The 20,005-nt window shown below is 54.4% G+C and overlaps 1 protein-coding gene across 3 annotated transcripts in view; it reads left to right on the top strand.

Moving 5' to 3' along the window:
- Positions 1-204: 204 nt before the first annotated feature.
- Positions 205-20,005, top strand: part of NECAB2 (N-terminal EF-hand calcium binding protein 2) — a 38,741-nt gene continuing 18,940 nt past the window's right edge. Inside the window, exons 1-5 of one of the 3 annotated variants that reach the window (XM_057713616.1) lie at positions 205-288; positions 3,772-3,796; positions 8,997-9,105; positions 11,104-11,129; positions 11,297-11,394. In XM_057713616.1, the coding sequence (XP_057569599.1) occupies positions 11,314-11,394 (81 nt within the window). In that variant the 5' untranslated portion in view covers positions 205-288; positions 3,772-3,796; positions 8,997-9,105; positions 11,104-11,129; positions 11,297-11,313. Of the gene's footprint in view, positions 289-1,061; positions 1,278-3,771; positions 3,797-8,282; positions 8,332-8,996; positions 9,106-11,103; positions 11,130-11,296; positions 11,395-20,005 lie in introns of those variants that run through there. The other 2 variants (XM_057713615.1, XM_057713617.1) reach the window with 2 other exon arrangements.

Below are 20,005 nucleotides of genomic sequence, written 5' to 3'. Positions count from 1 at the left end.
TCCAGCCACACTGTCTCCTCTCAGTCTGTCCTTCTTGTTCCCCACACTTGCACCTGCCACAGGGCCTTTGCACAGGCTAGTCTCTAGCGCAGGGCATTTTCCCCTGCTCTCTTAACTCCTCCTCTTCCTTCCACTCTCAGGGCTTAAGGACCATCTCTTCTAGGAATCCTCTTCTGACACATACTCCTCCCTGGCCTTAAGGCAAATCCCCCTCTTCAGAGCAGTTCAGTTTTAATCGTTCATTTATTCGTGAAATCACTCCAGCGTCTGGCTCCGCCCACTTGGAAGGTACGCTCCAGGAGGCTCAAGGACCTCGTCTGTATTCCCTGTTCTTGGAACCCCCCCCCGGCCGGCAGCAGGCCTCGCAGCCAGCAGGTGCTGCTTTCATTCTTCGGGTGGGTGGATGCGGGGAGCGTGAGAGGAAGAGGGTGTTCGGGGGTGAAGACTGGTCTGGTTCTGGGTGTTGTTTAACGGGCGGGGGAGGTCAGACGGGGCGCGCACCCGGTGGCAGGGAAGAGTGGGTACCAGCGGAGTGGCGGGGGAGGCCCCCCGGCGTGGGCGCTGATACCCGCAGCCGGCAGGGGGCGCTCGGGGCTCGCCGGACATCGCGCTCCGGCCCCTGCGGCGGCGCCACGGCGCGGGGCGGGGGGACCTTCCGGAGGGAGGGCAGCGGGAGACTTTCGGGGGGGGGGGGGCAGCCCCGCATCCAAACCCCCACGACCCCGCGCCTACTGGGCAGCCCCCCTCCCCCCCCGCGGCCGGCCTGGGGCCCAGCCGCCACGCCCCGCGCCCGCCCCGGCAGCCCCCTGCCGCCGCGCCCGGCCGCGGGGGGGTGGGGGCGGCGGCCACGGGGCACGTGGCTCGGGGTCCGGGCGGAGCGCCCCCCGCCCCCCCCGCGCCGGCCCGTACCGGCGCGGCCGCGGCCGCAGAGGGAGGGAGGGCGGGGCGCGCGGGCGGCGGCGGGCGGCGCCGGGGAGGGGGTCGCGCGGGGGCGGGCCGCGGGCCGGGCGGGGGTCGGCGGGCTTCCGGGCGGCGGCGGCGGCGGCGGCGGGCGCGGCGCGATGTGCGAGCGGGCGGCGCGCCTGTGCAGGGCCGGCGCGCACAGGCTGCTCCGGGAGCCGCCGCCGCAGGGCCGGGCGCTGGGCGGGCTGCTGCGCTGGGTGGGCGCCAGGATGGGCGAGCCCCGCGCGCCGCTGGCCCCCGACGCCCCCGCCGCGGACCCCGGCCCCGGCCCGGGCCCCGCTTCGCCGCGCGGGGGCACCGCCGTCATCCTGGACGTGAGTACGCGCCGGCCGGGACCCCGAGCCCCCTCCTCCCGCCGGGGCCCCCCCGACGCCGCACTCCCCCGTCCCCGCCGGCACGCGCGAGACCCCCGTCTCCCTGGGCGGGGACCCCCGGCCCCTCCCCCTCGGCGGCCCGGAGCGGGACCCGCCCCGGCCCCTCCGCGTCCCGGAGGGCGGCCCCCGGCCCCTCTGCCTCCCGGCCGGTCTCCGGGCCGGGTCCTGTCTCGTCACTGGACCGGGACGACCCCCTTCCTCCCGCCCCCTCCCTCCACTTCTTCTCGGGATCCACACCTTCTCAGAGCCGGGACCCTGGAGCCCTTCGACCCAGCCACCGCCCCCCTACTTTTGTCATGGCCAAACCCTCATCTTTTTCCCAGCCCCGCACATGTTCATCCTATACTCCCATCCTTTCCCGGGTCGGGAGCCCCTGACCGCCTCGGGCCCCTTCTCCTCTCCATCCCGGATCCCTTCCCCAGTCGTTACTTTTCTAAGACCCTCTCCCCGAGGTCCCGGTCCACCTTTCTTGTCCTGGCTCTAGACCATAAGCCCTTGTATTCTCTACCCTGAAATGCATATCCTTTCGCCCCTGACACCACGTCTTTAAAGGTGAAGCCCTCAGCCCACCTCTGTATTCCGCCCCCCCCCCCCCTTTCAGCAGAGCTGGAGCCATCTCCCATCCTCCCTGAGCCTGGACCTCTCTGGGGACCCCCACTCCACTCTCAGCCCGGCCTGTCCTTCATTCCCTCCCTCACCCCCCATCACTCCGCCATCCCCTCCGGGGGCCCAGACCTCCGCTCCTCACCCTCCCACCCACTCCCCATCGTGGGAGGGAGATTCTACTGGGTGGATGGCCGCTGGGGGGTGGGGGGCATCCCCTGTAGAGTGCTGGGAGGAGGGGGAGAGAGCTTTGCCCCCCAGGGGGCAGCATGGGGGTGGGGTGTGCGTGTCCCAGTGAGGGTCCTGTGTGGTGGGTGACTGGGGGCGGGGGCGCCTCGCTTGTGCATCGTGGGTTTCTGGGAGAGGCGGGTGCGTGTACGTGTGTGTATCACACATGATTGTAAGTGGGGGCAGCATGGGTTTCCTCTCGCTGTCCCCTCCCTCCTGGGGCCCATTGCTGGCTCTGGGCGGAGAGGGCTGGGCAGGGAAGGGGGATCTGTGCTGGGAGCGCCTGTAGGTCCGGTGCCCCCCCACCAAACACGCTCACGCACAGCCTGACACGCACTTGCACAGCTGAACCCTCTCAAAGCCCCAGTGGGAGTTCCCAGCTGAAAGCCCTGGGCCACCCTTGCAGGGACGCCCTGTCCAGACCCCTCCTGGTCCTCACAGGACAGGACGCGGGCTCTGGAGTCCCCACAGGCTGGCCTCGAGCTGGCTCTGAGCCTCCATTTCCTCATCTGTGAAATGGGGTGATGGGGGCCACATGACGTGGTCACGTTCATGAGTCACTTGTTTAACACTCATGCCTGCCGCAGGCCCCCGCAGCTGGGCCCCCAGCCTCTGGGAACCTTACCGTGAGGAGCAGGTGTGTGGGGAGCTCAGGCTGGGGTTCTGATAAATGCTCCGCCTTCTGCCACGTTGGCTCCTGCCCCGTGCCCCAGACTCGAAGTTCAGCTGAGGGAAGCGGGGATGTTTGAGAAGCCGTCCTGAGCTGCTGCTTTCGTTTGTCCCAGCCCCAGGTGCCTGAGGATGGAGGCCCCATTGCTGGGAGGGTGGGGGTGGGGTGCTCTGTCCTTGAAGGTGTGAGGGTTACTCACAGGGGGCGGTGCCTCCCCCTCCTCCCATCAGCAGGTTTGCTGGGTCCCCAGGACACCAGGAGGAGGAGTTAGCTGCTTTCAGCTGAGGCTGGAGGGAGTTGGGCCGCTCTCTCCCCCTGCCCCTCACCCCCTCCTGTGGCAGCCGCGGCTTTGCCTGTGCACCTGGAGTTGAGCTCCTGGTGGCTTGCTCCTACCCACTCCCCCATTCTCCAGAATAATCCGCTTCTTCTGCCCTGGCTGGTCCAGTCGCCAGGCCTCGAGGTTCCCTTAGCGGACACCTCCATTCAGACTTAATCCAGCCTCCCTGGAGAAAACCAGGCTCCTGAGGGGTCCTGGGGAGCAGGTATAAGGCGAGTGGCTGCGTCCATGGGACAGGAGTTATGAGTGTGCGACTGAGCGGCTGACAGGGGGTGCAGCACATGGTCCGACAGCTCTGGAAGCACACACGCAAGCACGTGATGGGTGTGAGCGTGTGTCCACGCGCCCGTGTGTGGGTGTCGGCGTGGCCGTGGGCAGGCTGGCGGCACAGAAGGGAGAGTGGGTGGCTGCTTCCGCACAGGCGGCGGGAGGGCCTCTGCCTACAACACCCACCCTCCCGCCCCTGGATCCCAGCCGGGGTCTCCTTCCCGGGGAGGGAGAAGGGGGCCCCCGCTTTCCGGGGACAACTCGGGGTGGGGGGGGTCAGACGCCTGCTCCTCCTGGGCCGGCGCTGACTTGACCTCTCTTCTCTGCAGATTTTCCGTCGTGCGGACAAAAATGGTGAGTTTCCCTCCGAGGCTGTCCCCTGAACGAGGAGGTGGCTCTCTCCGGTTGGGAGTGCAGGACCCTAAATCCTGGCTCTGCGCCTCAGTTTCCCCATCTCACAGCGGGACTCCCCGCCGTTCCTACTTAGTATTGGGCGAGCAGGTGCCAGTGATGCTGTGATGCCTTGCCCGTGGTAAATGCTTGATGTGCTGTAACTTCGCGCAGCTGGGCTGGACCAGAGCGGCCCAGGCTGGGGCCCAGGAAGCCCCTTGTCCCGCTCCAGGCCCTTCCCAGGCCCCGGCGCACCTCCTCCGAGCCACCTGACATAGTCGGTGCTGTTGCCCCCATTCTGTCAACTCTGTCGTGGCTCAGAGAAGTTCTGTGACGTGCCGCAGGTCACCCAGCTGCGTGAAGGCAGTCGAGGCTCAGCTGCGGACCGCAGCAGTTTTCCCCACGTCATGCGGCTTGCTGAACAAAGGGAGCACATTGTTCTGGCCAGTGAATTCAGGACACTCCACGTCTCCCTTCTTGCTGGAGATGCTCCCCCCATTTGTATAAATACCGTAGTTATTCTTGGGCCCGAAGCACCCCTCTGTGGACTTCAGCCAAGGCACAGTCCATCTCCAGGCCTCAGTTTTGCCATCTGTAAAGTGGGGTGATAACACTTAACTTGTCTGCGTCCCTGGGCTGTTGGGGAAATGCAGGGAGAAGGCATGGGTAGCAAACTTTTAAAAAAAGAGGAGCAGACAGTGCTCAGTGTTGATGTGTTCATTCGTTGAGAAGATACTATCACAGCCTGTGCTGGGGAAGGAGTGGGGAACAGGTGGCCTGCCACCCGCGCCCAGGGCCTTCAGGTCCCAGCCTCCCTTGCGGGTGGGCCGGAGGTCAAGATGGCAGGGCTCACCTGGGCCCCAGCACTCCTCCCTCCTGACCCTGGGAGTTACCGTTGAGCTGTCCCCGCGTGGTGTTGGGGATAGAAGGTGAAACATGGGGGGGACAGGAGGGGGTGCACAGCCCTGGGCTAGAGGCAGTGCCCCGGGGTCTCCATCGCTCGCCCCCTACCCCTGGGTGTGATGGTGGCGCCTCCCAGGCCTTCCGAATGGAGCAAAGAGGAGGGAGAGAGACACGGGGCGGGGACTTCAGCGGCACTCGAGAAATCACTGGCCTGAACACCGTCCGAGACTAGAGAAGGGGGCTCGGGGGTTTGCTCCCCGAGGCAGGCCTCTCTCTACCTTCTGGTGTGCCGCCGGCCTGGGGCCACGTGGTCATCGCCATGTGCTGGCCGCGCCCCTCAGCAGATGGTGAGGTTTTCACAGGGAGGGGTGTGGGCTTGTCCCTGTCGCGGGCCCAGCACACAGTAGGTCCGCAGCAAACGGCTGCTGGCTTACAGGTGGTGGACGCGTTCACCGCTGGGCGTGCGGTGTGTGCATCCCCGGGTGCGGCCGTGTGGGTCTGGCTCTACATCTGCATTGGTGCTTTGGAGAGTGTGCGTGTGTCTGGGGGAGGAACGGCCGTCTCCGTGACTGTTGCTGTCCGTGCTGGGTGTGTGTGCAGGTGTGTGTGTGTGTGTTGCTGGTGCGCAGCTCTGCAGGAACCTTTGCAGTGTGTGTGTGTGTGTGTGTGTCTGCGTGGGTGGGTGGGTGGCGCCCTGGTCTCCCTTCAGGCACAGGTGCGGTTTCATCCTCATTGCTCATCCCCCCCCTGCACCCCCACGCTTCAGAGGCCGTGTTCCCGCCCCCTGAGCACAGCTGCAGGGACCCTCGACTTTGCGGCTGCGGCCCCCACAGGGGCTGAGTGCGAGCCTGCCACTCCCCCTGGGGCCTTCGTCTTCCCAGCCACCGCCGGTGGCCGTGGGGCTTTGTCACCGGGGTCCATGTGGGATGTGATGGCCATTCCCGGGAAGCTTCCCGGGCCTGTGAGAAGGAGGCAGGGCCCCCCCTTTGCCGCAGCCACTCACCAAACTCTCAGGGCCTCAGTGTCCCCGTCTGTAGGTGGCGAGAATTGTGGCAGTACCCACCTGGGGGCTGTCCTGGGGGTGGGGCGAGCTGGGCTCTGGCAGGCTGTAAGGAGTCGGCGCCCTCACCCCGGCGGATGAGTGCTGAGCGCCGTGGAAAACAGGCCTTGGTTTGTCAACAAGTGTTTGCTTCCCCCTCCCCGCACTTCACGGGCGGCTCGTTCACCATCTGCTGGAGGCTGCCCGTGGCCGGGCGTGGAGCGTCTGTCAGGCACCAGGACGTTAACAGACCTCCTCACTTGACGTTCCCTGGGCTCCTAGTGGGGGAGGAAGCACCCGTCCTCTACAGGTGACACAGCCGGCTCGCAGAGGACGCGTGAAAGATGGCAGGTTCTCAGGGCAGGCGCCTGACCGAGCCCAGCCCAGTTTGCAGACGTCATGTGGGCAGGGGAGTGGGCGCAAGTGTGGAGAGAGGTGCACACGGCAAGTGTGCACACACACGTGTAACACAGGTGGATGCTGGCTCTGCCTGCTGCGTCCACACTGGCAAGGTGCCTGCGGGGTCGTCTCAGACGAGGCCCTGGGCCTCGGGCTGGAGTGGAATCAGCCTTTGGGATCACAGGAGCAAGGGCTTGGGCTCAGGCTGGCCAGTCCTGGCGGCTTCCAGCACAGAGGTGCAGAGGTGCCTCTGTGGAGGTGGAGCTGGAGACCAGGCTTGGCCTCCAAGGGCAGGCAGAGAGTGGGGGCCCTGCCGGGCGCCCTGAGACCTGGAAGGGTGGTGTGGCAGCCGGTGGAGGGGTGAGTGCCAGACTGTATTTCCCTCCAGGCGACAGGGACACTGGCAGACTCCTGGCATTTGAAAGGTCACTGCGACAGAGGCTGAGCTCATGCTAATTAGCGAGGACACCTGCACACGGCCCGCTCGGGGGTCCTGGAGGTGCCTTGTCCGCTCGCTCCTCTAATTGGACCGAGGCCGGGGCAGATGTGGCTTCCCTCATTAGCTGATCTGGGTTCGTTAGGGCTGTGGGGGGCGTTCACGGTAAATGTCACCGAGAAGGCTTTGTGCTCAGCAGGCCTGGCCGGCCTCTCTGCCCGTCTTCCTGAGTGCATACTGGACGGAGGTGCCTGGCCGGGCAGGAGGAGATGGCGGCCCGGGTGGTGCGGTCCCCACGGCAGACACGACTAGTCAGTCACAGCGCACTTCCGCCGAGTCCAGGCTCCAGCTTGGCTTTTCCACGTAGCCCTGTGGCTGGGGGTCTCCACCCAAGACCTGCTCCGGGTTGGGTTGGGAGCGCGGACTCAGGAGCCCAGTGGCCTGGGTTCAAGCTGCCGCTGTGTGTGCCTCTCTGCTCTGTAAACTGGGGGTGGTGGTGTACCGGTGTCGTGGGGTGTGAGCACTGGATGCGTGACCGTGCAGAGCCCTGTGTCTGCCCTGGTTCTGCACCCTGGATCCAGGGCCATCATCAGTCTCGCTAAAGGAGACCTGGAAAGTGTCCTCTTTCACAGACGCCATAACTTAGCATTTACATGTTTCACAGCTGGTATCGTGCACGTCTTATGGTTGGTTTCTGGGTCTCTGTGTGTGAATGAGGGGGGTGTTTGTTTTGTTTTGGGGACACTCTGGGTTTTAAAGTTAGAAATTCATTCTCCCATCTGTGACATTAAAACTCGAGCCGGGAGAATTCCCTGGCGGTCCAGGGGTTAGGACTCCCAGCTTCCACCGCAGGGGCCCCAGGTTCAGTCCTCACTGGGGAACTGAGACGCCCTGCAGCGTGGCTGAGAAAAGACAAAAACAAAAATACAAAACCTGAGCACCTGAGCTGGGATGTTGGAGGCACAGGAGTTGCCTCAGCCCCCACGCCCGCCACGTGCAAGCCCGTGTGCACTCTCCCGAATTCCCCACACTCAACGCGGGGCGACCGGGGCAGGGACGACCACTGCAAGGCGAGGCGTGAGGCTCTCCCTCTCCCGTTGCCCCACACTGAGGCCCAGCAGAGCTGCTGGCAGCAGAGGTCGAAGCCCCAGAGCCTTTAAAATGCACGAGTGGAGTGATTTCCACCCTGGGCCCAAGTAGGTCTGCCACGTCTGGTTGGGCAGGTTGTGCCCTGTGCAAGGGCACCTACATGAGAGAATTGCGGGCCTCGGATCCAGCCTGCACGCCCCACCCCTCACGTGCTCCGATGCTGGGCTTCATTCCCCCACCCCCATCAGGAAGGGCATTTCTATCTAATTCACACAAAGTCCCATGGGGGCTCTCAAGGGCTCTGACGGCAGACTGACTGGAAGCAATGGAGGGGGTCTGTAGACAGGGACTGGGGCCAGAGGGTCTTGGTCTCACCCTTCCCCCGCTCCCCCCCCCCCCCCCCCCCCCCCCCCCCGCCTCCCACAGACGTGGCTCCTTTAAGATCGTTGAGGAGGGGGTTGTGGCTTCAGGTGGGATTAAGAGGTGGATGCCCTGAGCAGGAGAGCCTGGAGGGAGGAGCGGAGGCTGGAAGCCTGGGGAGTCGCTCTGTCAGGGGCCCGGCTGCCCCCAACCCATGAGAACTTCCCCAGCAGATCCTGGTACCCAGGGCAACTGCACGTGGAGGCCGGAGAGGTGAGACGGGGAGGGAAGTGTTGGGACCGGTGTGTCCGCTGTCCCAGAGCGCAGCCCCTCCCCACCCCAGAGCCACAGCCCCCGGCCTGGCACCGCCTCCCCTTGGGGTTTGGCATCCTCAGGGCTGCATTCGTGGCCTGGTGAGAACTCCGTGCCACTGTTGGCAGCCGGCTCATGTGGGACCCCGCAAAGGCAGAGTGGAGAGGGGGCCTTGCCTCCCCAGAATCGGGACCTGAGCGCTGGGGTGGGATGAGTGACGTGTGTGCGGAGGTTATCAGGGCTTTTGGAAGCCAGAGGGAGTGGTCTTCAGAGAAGGCTGCCTGCAGGCGCAGGTGTGCTCTGTCTCCTTGGCTGCAGGGAGGGGGTGGGGTGAGCCCTAGCGTTTGCTGGATCAGGGGTTATCTGTGGCCGGGTGTTGGTCTGTTGGTCTGGGAATTAGCCGGGTGAGTCTGTGATCCCCGTGAACTGGAGTTTCCTGGCTCATTTGGCTTAGGGGCGCCGGCAGGGATGATCGGAGCTGGACTTTATCTGCTCGTTTGGGAATGAGCAGGGCGGGTGGGGATACCTGGCTGCAGCTCTTCTGTTGATTGGGAAGTTGTCTGGATCTGGGGATGTCCTGTCTCTTAGACACCAGCTGCTCTCCCCGCTCCCTCCCTTCCTCTCAGATGATGGGAAGTTGTCCTTGGAGGAATTCCAGCTCTTCTTTGCAGATGGCGTCCTCAACGAGAGAGAACTGGAGGATCTCTTCCACACCATCGACTCCGACAACACCGAGTGAGCTGAGCCCCAGGGGCTGGAGCTGGGCAGGCAGTGTTTCCCTTCTCTCCCAGTGGCCAGTCTCCGCTCCCCCGAAGGCGCGGGAGACCTCAAAGTCCCCAAACCCGCGCATCCACAAGTCCCATCCGTTTGGCCCCCACTGGCCGGGGCGATCGGGGAGTGGACAGAGTGGCGAAGCAGGGAGACACCGTAGATTTGCAGGATATACGCAGGATAACAAAGGGGGGAGATCAGCTGCCCTGATCCAGTTCTGACCCCAACGCCTCCTGCTTGTCCCTGGGCTCAGCACGCGCTCTGTGACCCCTGTCCTCGCCGGATCCCATCTTAAACCTCACTCTGACCTTAGCGCTCCTTCTCACCCTGTACCTAATTACCTTTTCTCCAGCCCAGCCAGAACCCTAACCTGCAGCTCAGTCAATCCCAAACTCGAGCTCCAACCCTAAAGCCATAAATCCCTAAATCAAGTGCAAAGTGCACATTTGACTCACAGGTACCCAGCCCTTCCCAACTTGAGCTCCAGCCTCGCCCTCTCCGTGGGATCCACAGGCAGGACGAGGCCCCAGCCTCCTCCTCCACCCGGCTCAGGTGCTGAGGACCTGAGTTCTTCGGGCTGCTTGGGGCAGATTTGCTAAGTTGGGGTCCCTTGTGACAGGCCAGAGCCGGTCAGCATGAGGAGCTGCCGCCAGGCCTGTTTGCCGGGGACCCATCACGGGGGCAGCCAGGGCCAGAGGTGGGGCTGAGCATCCTGGGAGCTGGGGGAGGGGCAGGTGAAGCTGGAAAGGCCACTTGAAAGAAACAGCTTGCCTCCAAAGACTCCAGGGGAGGGCTTTGTTTCTGGAGCCCGATGGAGGTTCTGAGCGGTCCCTGCAGCACCTCCCACCCCAGGGAGCTTGAAAGGGCTTCGGCAGGTGACCATGGATTATTCATCCTCCTTCAGGCAGCTGGGTCGGGGAGGAGGTGGCACTGGTGTGAGTCTGTGAGTGCGGGCAGGGTAGACTTCCCATTAGCAAATGCCAGAGTGCCGAAGACCTTTGGGTGTGCTCTCTCTGACTTTCCCCAGAGTGTGAACTGCAGACATTCCCTCCTCGGGATGCGAAACAGGTTTTCTCCTCAAAACAGTTCACGGGGCTCAGAAAGTTTGGTGAGATGGTACTTTGAGCCCAATTAAACAGGCTTCCTTTCTGCAGGACTTGTCAGAGCTTTTATATGATGCAGGTTGGGGGAACCTCCAAGACAGAGTTTGCAGAGCCTGTGAACTTGGGAGCCTTTTCCCAGCAGCATCTTGTTGAATCTGGCACACTCTTTAGGCCGGCCGCTCCCCTCTCTGTGAGGGAACTAGGGCCCAGAAAGGGAAGGTTATCGGAGCCTGCACACGGCTCAGGTCCCTGGACACCCACCCCCGGCAGGCTGCGCTGCCCGCCGTCTGTGTTCTGAGGCTGCTGCCTGCACCTCCCCAGCATGGCTGGCCTCCTCGTGCTCACCCGCCTCCAAGGCAGGACAGGATCCTTCTTGCTGTAGCAGTGGGGATGCAGGACAGCAGGCCTAGAGTGAGAACAAGGAGGGCAGCTCCCTCCACCCCCCAACAGAGCCCAGGGCCCAGCGGGCAGGGATGCCCGGCGCAGGGTGTGGCGCGGGAGTTTTGTTGACAGCCTGTAATAGTCCTGGGCTAGTCCCCTCCCTTTTCCGAGCCCCTGGTTTAGCCCCATCTGCTCACGATGTGGTGGGCAAACTTTGGGAGAAGAAGGGGGTGGGTGGCATGGGGATGGGGTCAGACAGACGCACAGACGTGGATGCCTCTGGAAGGGGCGGTGTCCTTTACCTGCTGTTCCCTCATCTATAAAGTGGGGGTCACGGCACCAGCACATGGGGTGAAGAGAGAAGAGGCCTGGGAGGTGTTGGACCGGCTGCGCTAGGCTGCGCTGCTACGGAGGGCAGGAGGGCGGGAGGGACAGGACAGGCCTGCCTCTGAGTCCCCCTCGTTCTCTCTCTCTGCAGCCATGTGGACACCAAAGAGCTGTGTGGTACGTACCAGCGGTGCAGGGCCCAGAGCCTGGGTGCGGTGTGTTTTGGGGGGAGGGGGACGGGGGAGAGGCAGGGAATGAAGGCTACAGGTGGGATTGGTGGGAGGACCCGGGGGGAGCGGCGTGATGCTCCTGTGACCTTTGACCTCTGCTTTCCCTTCCCCCAGATTACTTTGTGGACCACATGGGGGACTATGAGGACGTCCTGGCCTCCCTGGAGACCTTGAATCACTCTGTCCTGAAGGCCATGGGCTACACCAAGAAGGTCAGAGAGTGTGGGTGGCCCCTGGGGGTCCAGGGCCTGAGTGCTGGTTTGGTTCTACGTTTCCCCGGAGCATCCTCAGCCAAGGGGTGCCTGGATTTGTGATGACGGGTGTTGGGTGAATCTGGCCCTGAAGTGGGCTTGTTTGGGGCTTCTGGAGAGAGTGAGGGAAACTGGAGTCAGTGGCGCTGCTTGGTGAATGGCCCTGTCCAGCAGTGTCTGATTTGGAGCGTGAGGCCCTTTCCCGGAATCGGGCTTGGTCCTGGGACGGGGACCTGGGAAGGGAGCGGCAGTCATACCGAGCCCTCCGGGGTCCTTGGACAGGTGTCACACCTGACGATCTCATGCCCTTTACAGCAGAGTTCCGGAGGGGGAGGGATGGGGTGGCTTTGAGCATCTGGACTTGACCGGGAATCTGAGGGTGTCTGGGGTGCGGACGCCAGGTCCAGGCCGGGAGACGTGAGCTGGGCAGTGGAACCATTAGGAGTGTCTGGAGAGGGCCGCGTGCAGGGCTCCCCGCGTGTCCTGGAGAGAGGGCTTAGAGGTGGCTTCAGAGTCTGTGCCCGCAGGCCTGTCACCTCCTAGTGGGCATGTATGCCCTGGAGGAGGGCAGAAGGCGGGGGGATGGGGCCACCATGGGCCATGCATCATTGCACCTTCCCGACGACGTAGCTCAGGTGGGCGTAAGCCGCCCGCCTCCCACCAGTTCCCACCTGTGCGTCTGCACCTGCCCTGGCTGGCGCGTCAGCGGGGAGCAGGTGGGGTGTGTTCCTTCTCTGCATCTGCGGAGAAGAGGCACCGTGAATTTCCTGAGGATCTACGACCGCCAGGATTAAACACTCACTTTAATCCCGGTACCAAGCCTGTGGGTAGTGACTATCACTCCCCCCTTTCATAGCCATGGAAACAGAGGCCTGCAGAGGTGAACCCTGCAGGGTCATGGCCAGATGGCCAGAGCTTCCTGCTGAAAGGGGGGGTGGGGGACTGAGTCAGGGACCTGGCCGGTGGTATGGAGCACAGCATGGGACCAAGCTGACCAAGGCGTGTAGGGAGGGAGCTGGGAGCGGGCCACACTGTGACAGACACCTAATGCCTGTGGTGGGGGTGGGGTGGGGCATGCAGCTTACCTGAGCTGTGGGAGCTCAGGAAGGACCAGCACCACCTACTGGTTGAGGCCAGGGAGCTTAGCCAATGAAGTCAGCCAGACCAGTCTGAAGGACCCCCGCCAGTCACTTCTCTTTCTGAACCTCAGTTTCTCCATCTGTGGAATGGGAGCATTTCCCTTATGGAGTCCTTACAAGGAGTGAACAAAGTAAAAAGTCTCTAAGCTGCTTAGCACAGGGTTTGGCACAGAGCACAGGTTACTGTTAGTATCACTAGGCCCCTGTCGTGTGCCCAGTCATAGGAAAGGCCAGTTCTGTCTGTTTTTTCCAAGTGCTGCTTGCTTCCTGCTCTGCCAGGGGTTCGAGAATCCCTTTCTTCCTACATATCCAGAAACAGCTGGGCCTGATCCTGAGCCCCTACAAACCCACATTTCCATCTCTGTCCTAGTGCCATGCTGTTTTGAGTCTTGGTGTTTTAAAGTTTATTTTCACATTGCATGAGACCAGGTTCCTTTCATTGTTCATCCTTGGACACTTTGATTCTCTGAAAGTATCAAGGTGGGCAGTGGGTGAAAAGGCAGCATGGAAAGCCCCCGAGCTCTGGAACCCTTGCACAGCGTGTCAGTCCCAGCTCTGTTCTTCACTGGCTGAGGCAGACTGGATGCCCACGTGGGACTCCTCGTGTTTGAAATCACTGCCTTGAGCCTCAGTTTTCAAATCTGTGAATGGGGCCACTGCCCAGCAGTGTTGTCTTGGCATTCATAACACATGTACTTGGTCTTTGGGCATAACTATTCAGAGATGTGACACGTTCTCCATCAAGAAAAGGATTTTAACACCTAATAATACAACTTGCAGTTTGGGAGACTTCTGCTCTTGGAAATTGTGTAGTCTTTGATGCATTCTTAGTGGTGGTGCTGATGGTAGGTTGTCACAATGGTGACTGGCGTTTCTTTTTCTTTTTTTCATTTTTTTAAATTGATGTATAGTTGATTTACAATGTGTTAATTACTGCTCTACAGCAAAGTCATTGAGTTATACATATATATATACACGTGTGTATGTATACACGCATACACACACTTTTTTTTTTAACTATTCTTTTCCATTATGGTTTATACAAGGGTATTGAATATAGTTGTCTGTGCTATATAGTAGGACCTTTTTGTTTATCCAGTCTATGTATAAAAGCTTACATCTGCTAACCCCAACCTCCAACTCCATCCCTTCCCCAACCCCCTCCCCTTTGGCAACCACCAGTCTGTTCTCTATGTCTGTGAGTCTGTTTCTGCTTCATAGACAGGTTCATTTGTGCCATATTTTAGATTCCACATATAAGTGACATCATATGGTGTTTGTCTTTCTCTCTCTGGCTCACTTCACTTGGTATGATAATCTCTAATTGCAGCCATATTGCTGCAAATGGCATTATTTTGTTCTCTTTTATGGCTGAGTAGTATTCCATTGTATATATGTACCACCTCTTCTTTATCCATTTATCTGTTGATGGACATTTAGGTTGTTTCCATGTCTTGGCTATTGTGAATAGTGCTGCTATGAACATAGGGGTGCAGATATCTTTTTGAGTTAGAGTTTTGTCTGGGTGTATGCCCAGGAGTGGGATTGCTTGATCACATGGTAATTCTATTTTTAGTTTTCTGGGGAACCTCCATACTGTTGTCCATAGTGGCTGCACCAGCTTACATTTCCCTCAACAATGTAGGAGGGTTACCTTTTCTCCATACCCTCTCCAGCATTTGTTGTTTGTAGACTTTTTGATGATGGCCATTCTGACTGGTGTGAGGTGGTACCTCATTGTAGTTCTGATGTGCATTTTTCTAATAATTAGTGATGTTGAGCATCTTTTCATGTGCCTGCTGGCCATCTGTAGTTCTTCTTTGGGGAAATGTCTTTTTAGATCTTCTGCCCATTTTCCCGTTGGTTGTTTTTTTGTGGTTGAGTTGTATAAGCTGTTTGTATATTTTGGAAATTAAGCCCTTGTTGGTCACGTTGTTTGCAAATAGTTTCTCCTGGTCTGTAGGTTGTCTCTTTGTTTTATGATTTCCTTTGCTGTGCGAAAGCTTGTAGGTTTGGTTAGGTCCCATTTGTTTCTTTTGGCTTTTATTTCTATTGCCTTGGGAGACTGGCCTAAGAAAACAGTGGTACAACTTATGTCAGAGAATGTCTTGCCTATATTCTCTTCTAGGAGTTTTATGGTGTCATGTCGTATGTTTAGGTCTTTAAACCATTCTGAGTTTATTTTTGTGTATGGTGAGAGGGTGTGTTATAGCTTCATTGATGTACATGCAGCTGTCCAGCTTTCCCAACACCACTTGCTGAAGAGACAGTCTTTTCTCCATTGTATATTTTCTTGCCTCCTTTGTCAAAGTTTAATTGACCGTAGGTGTGTGGGTTTATTTTTGGGCTCTCTATTCTGTTCCATTGATCCGTATGTTTGTTTTTGTGCCAATACCATGCTGTTTTGATTACTGTAGCTTTGTAGTATTGTCTGAAGTCTGGGAGGGTTATGCTTCTTGCTTTGTTCTTTTTCTTCAGGATTGCTTTGGCAATTCTGGGTCTTTTATGGTTCCATATGAATTTTAGGATTATTTGTTCTAGTTCTGTGAAAAATGTCATGGGTAATTTGATAGGGGTTGCATTAAATCGGTAGATTGCTTTGGGTGGTATGGCCATCTGAACAATATTAATTCTTCCAATCCAAGAGCATGGCATATCTTTCTTTTTCTTTGAATCGTTTTCATTTTCCTTTATTAATGTTTTATAGTTTTCAGCGTATAAGTCTTTCATCTCCTTGGTTAGGTTTATTCCTAAGTATTTTATTTTGGGGGGTACAATTTTAAAAGATACTGGTTTTTTTTTTTTGCATTCCCTTTCTGATATTTCATTTTTAGTATAAAGAAATGCAACTGATTTCTGTATGTTAATCCTGTATCCTGCTACTTTGCTGAATTCGTTTATCAGTTCTAGTAGTTTTTGTGTGGAGTCACTAGGGGTTTTTATATATAGTATCATATCTGCATATAATGACAATTTTACCTCTTCCCTTCCAATTTGGATACCTTTTATTTCTTATTCTTGTCTGATTTCTGTGGTTAGGATTTCCAATACTGTGTTGAATAGAAGAGGTGGGAGTGGGCATCCTTGTCCTGTTCCAGATTTTAGTGGGAAGGCTTTCAGCTTTTCACCATTGAGTATTATATTGGCTGTGGGTTTGTCATAAATGTCTTTTATTATCTTGAGATGTGTTCCCTCTATTCCTACTTTGGTAAGACTTTTTATCATGAATGGATGTTGAATTTTATCAAATGCCTTTTCTGTATGTGTTGAGATGATCATGTGGTTCTTGTCTTTTCTTTCGTTGATGTGGTGTATCATATTGCTTGATTTGTGTATGTTGAACTCTCCTTGTGAACTTGGGGTGAATCCCACGTGGTCATGGTGTATGATCTTTTTTGTGTGTTGTTGGATTTGGTTTGCTAACATTTTGTTGGGAATGGCGTTTCTTTTTCTTGAATGTTTTCTAACCAGTTTTTGTTTGGAGAAGCGTAGCTCATTGATTATTTCAAATACTTCTGTTGCACCCATTGGTTTTAGTTGACTTGTTTGCTTTTGTAGATATACAGTCACAGTATTGTTGTTAACTAGTGTAGCTATCGTCTTCATTTCTGGTACATGTCCCGCCTGTTTCTCTATTGTATCCTATTGCATTTCCCCCGAATTCTCAAACATTGTAATGGTGCTACATCGGGCATTCTTACTTTGCTCTTGATGTTCAAATGCATCTCTAGTAGTTCTTCACTAATTATAATATTAATACCAGCTCTTATTTTAGAATCCTCTTCAGCCTGTTAAAAAATATTTTTGTATTGCCTTCATTAAATTTTGCCTTAGGGGGTGGTAGTGACTTGTTTTCAAATGCCTTTTTGGTTTTTTTTCCAGTGATCATATGATTTTTCTTAAACTATTGATGGGGTGGATTCTATAATTAGATTCTCTCCTGTTGAACACTCCTCGGCTTCCTGTGATAAACCCTAATAGGCGCATTATTCTTCTACCACATTACTGAGCGTTTTATCTCTGTCTCTGTCAGAAATTGAGATTGGTTGATAGTCAGGGAGTGAATTGTAGGTGGTTTTGAATATCTTTTTGTGTGGGAATCAGCTTCTCTAAGTTAAAATCATTTTTCTGTTCAAAAATAGAATTAATCCATAGGCTTGGGTTGAGGTACTAAACAGGGGGAAGGGACTATTTTAATAGTGGTTTTAAAGTCCATTCTAATTTTAGGTAAATTTTTGGTATCCATTTTAGTATATTTTTAAACAAAACTGCCATGGACATGTTCATGTTCAGTTTTATGATCACTTATGTGTAGTATGTTCTTATGATTTTTTTTTTAAATTCTAAAACATTGTTTGAAACAAAACAGGCACATAATACAGATTACATTCAATAAAACATCTGCTGTTATAGCTCAGGTCTTGATTTAATTTTTGTCCTATTTTGCTGCATTTAAACTTCTATTGAACAGAGTTTTGCCTGTTTTAATTAGTTGTTTCTAGAAACGAGCCCCTGACACATTTAAGTTTCATTTATACAGTATGCTTTCTATTGTGTTTATTTTATTTATTTATTTACTTATTTATTGGCTGTGTTGGGTCTTTGTTGCCGTGCATGGGCTTTCTCTAGTTGTGGCGAGCAGGGGCTACTCTTTGTTGCGGAGCACGGACTCTAGGCGTACGGGCTTCAGTAGTTGTGGCACGCAGGCTCAATAGTTGTGGCTCACAGGCTCTAGAGCACAGGCTCAGTAGTTGTAGCACACAGGCTTAGTTGCTCTGTGGCATGTGGGATCTTCCCAGACCAGGGACTGAATCCGTGCCCCGTGCATTGGCAGGCGGATTCTTAACCATTGCTCCACTAGGGAAGCCCTGTGTTTATTTAAAAATTTTGTTCTTTCCGTTACAGAAATCTTTTGTATTGAACTATAGTTGATTTGCAATATCATGTAAGATTCAGGTGTACAGCACAACAATTCAGTTATATACACACACATATATATTCTTTTTCAGATTCTTTTCCCATACTTATTACAGAATACCGAGTAGAGTTCGTTGTGCTATGCAATAGGCCCTTTTACTTACCTATTTTATATGTAAATACTGTGTACAGGTTCATCTCAAACTCCTAATTTATCCTTCCACCCACCCCACGGTCCCCTTTGTTAACCGTAAGTTTGCTTTACGTGTCTGTGAGTTTCTGTTTTGGAAATAAGTTCATTTGTGTCTTTTTTCTCTTAGATTTTACATTATTATAAGCAATATCATGATATTTGTGTATAGTTGATTTACAATGTTGTGTTAGTTTCAGGTGTACAGCAGATTGAATCAGTTATACATATACATGTATATCTGCTCTTTTTTAGATTCTTTTCCCATAGAGGCCATTACAGAGTATGGAGTAGAGTTCCCTGTGCTATACTTAGGTCCTTATTAGTTATCTATTTTATATATAGAGGTGTGTACATGTCAGTTCCACTCTCCCAGTGTATCCCTCTTCCGCCTTACCCCTGGTAACCATGTTTGTTTTCTACATCTGTGACTATTTCTGTTTTGTAAATAAGTTCATTTGTACCCTTTTTTTAGATTCCACATGTAAGCAATATCATGTGATATTTGTCTTTGTCTGACTTACTTCACTCAGTATGACAATCTCTGGGTCCATCCATGTTGCTACAAATGACATTATTTCGTTCTTTTTTATGGATGAGTAATATTCCATTGTGTATATGTAGCAATCTTCTTTATCCATTCCTCTGTTGATGGACATTTATGTTGCTTCCGTGTCCTGGCTATTGTAAATAGTGCTGCAGTGAACATTGGCATGCATGTATCTTTTTTTTTAATAAATAAATGAATTTATTTATTTGGCTGCGTTGGGTCTTGTGCATGGGCTTTCTCTAGTGCTGAGCGGGGGCTGCTCTCTTCATTGTGGTGCGCAGGCTTCTCATTGTGGTGGCTTCTCTTCTTGCAGAGCACAGGCTCTAGATGCACGGGCTTCAGTTGTTGTGGCACACGGACTCAATAGTTGTGGCTCAGGGGCTCTAGAGCACAGGCTCAGTAGTTGTGGTGCATGGGCTTAGGTGCTTTGCAGCATGTGGGGTCTTCCTGAACCAGGGATTAAACCCATGTCCCCTGCATTGGCAGGCGGATTCTTAACCACTGCACCACCAGGGAAATCCCGCATGTATATTTTTGAATTATGGTTTTCTCCAGGTATATGCCCAGGAGTGGGATTGCTGGGTCATATGATAAGTTTATTTTTAGCTGTTTTTTTTTTTTTTTTAAGGAACCTCCATAGTGTTCTCCACAGTGGCTGCACCAATTTACATTCCCACTAACAGTGCAGGAGGGTTCCCTTTTCTCCACACCCTCTCCAGCATTTATTGTTTATAGATTTTTTGATAACAGCCATTCTGACTGATGTGAGGTGATACCTTGTTGTAGTTTTGATTTACATTACTCATAATTAGCAGTGTTGAGCATCTTTTCATGTGCTTTTTGGCTATCTGGGTGTCTTTGGAGAAATGTCTGTTTAGGTCTTCTTCCTGTGCTTTGATTGGGGTATATATATATATATAGCTATGTGAACTGTTTGTATATTTCAGCATTTAATTTCTTGTCAGTCGTGTTGTTTGCAAATATTTTCTCCCATTCTGTGGGTTGTCTTTTCATTTTGTTTATGGTTTCCTTTGCTGTGCAGAAGCTTTTAAATTTAATTAGGTCCCATTTGTTTTTGGTTTTGTTTTCCATTACTCTAGGAGATGGATCAAAAAAGATATTGCTGTGATTTATGTCAAAGAGTGTTCTGCCTATGTTTTCCTCTAAGAATGTTATAGTGTCTGGCCTTATAGTTAGGTCTTTGATCTATTTTGAGTTTATTTTTGTGTATGGTGTTAGGGAGTGTTCTAATTTCATTCTTTTAAACTGCTGTCCAGTTTTCCCAGCACCGCTTATTGAAGAGATTGTCTTTTCTCCATTGTATATTCTTGCCCTCTTTGTCATAGATTAATTGACCGTAGGTGAGTGGGTCTGTTTCTGGGCTTTCTATTCTGCTCCATTGATCTATATTTCTGTTTTTGTGCCAGTACCATACTGTTTTGATGACTGTATTTTTGTAGTATATTCTGAAGTCAAGGAGCCTGATTCCTCCAGCTCTGTTTTTCTTTCTCAGGATTGCTTTGGCTGTTTGAGGTCTTTTGTATTTCCATATAAATTTAACATTTTCTTGTTCTAGTTCTGTGAAAAATGCCATTGGTAATTTGATAGGGATTGCATTAAACCTGTAGATTGCCTTGGGTAGTGTGGTCACTTTGGCCATATTGCTTCTGTATCTGTATCTAGTAAATCTACTGTATTCATAGTTTCTGTCATTATTATTTCCTACCTCCAATTTCATGAGGTTTATTGTTGTTGCTATACTTTTTCATACGTGAA

Source organism: Hippopotamus amphibius, chromosome 16 (assembly GCF_030028045.1).
Source record: "Hippopotamus amphibius kiboko isolate mHipAmp2 chromosome 16, mHipAmp2.hap2, whole genome shotgun sequence".
Classification (NCBI taxonomy): Eukaryota; Metazoa; Chordata; class Mammalia; order Artiodactyla; family Hippopotamidae; genus Hippopotamus; species Hippopotamus amphibius.
This window is presented reverse-complemented; position numbering and strand designations above follow the sequence as displayed.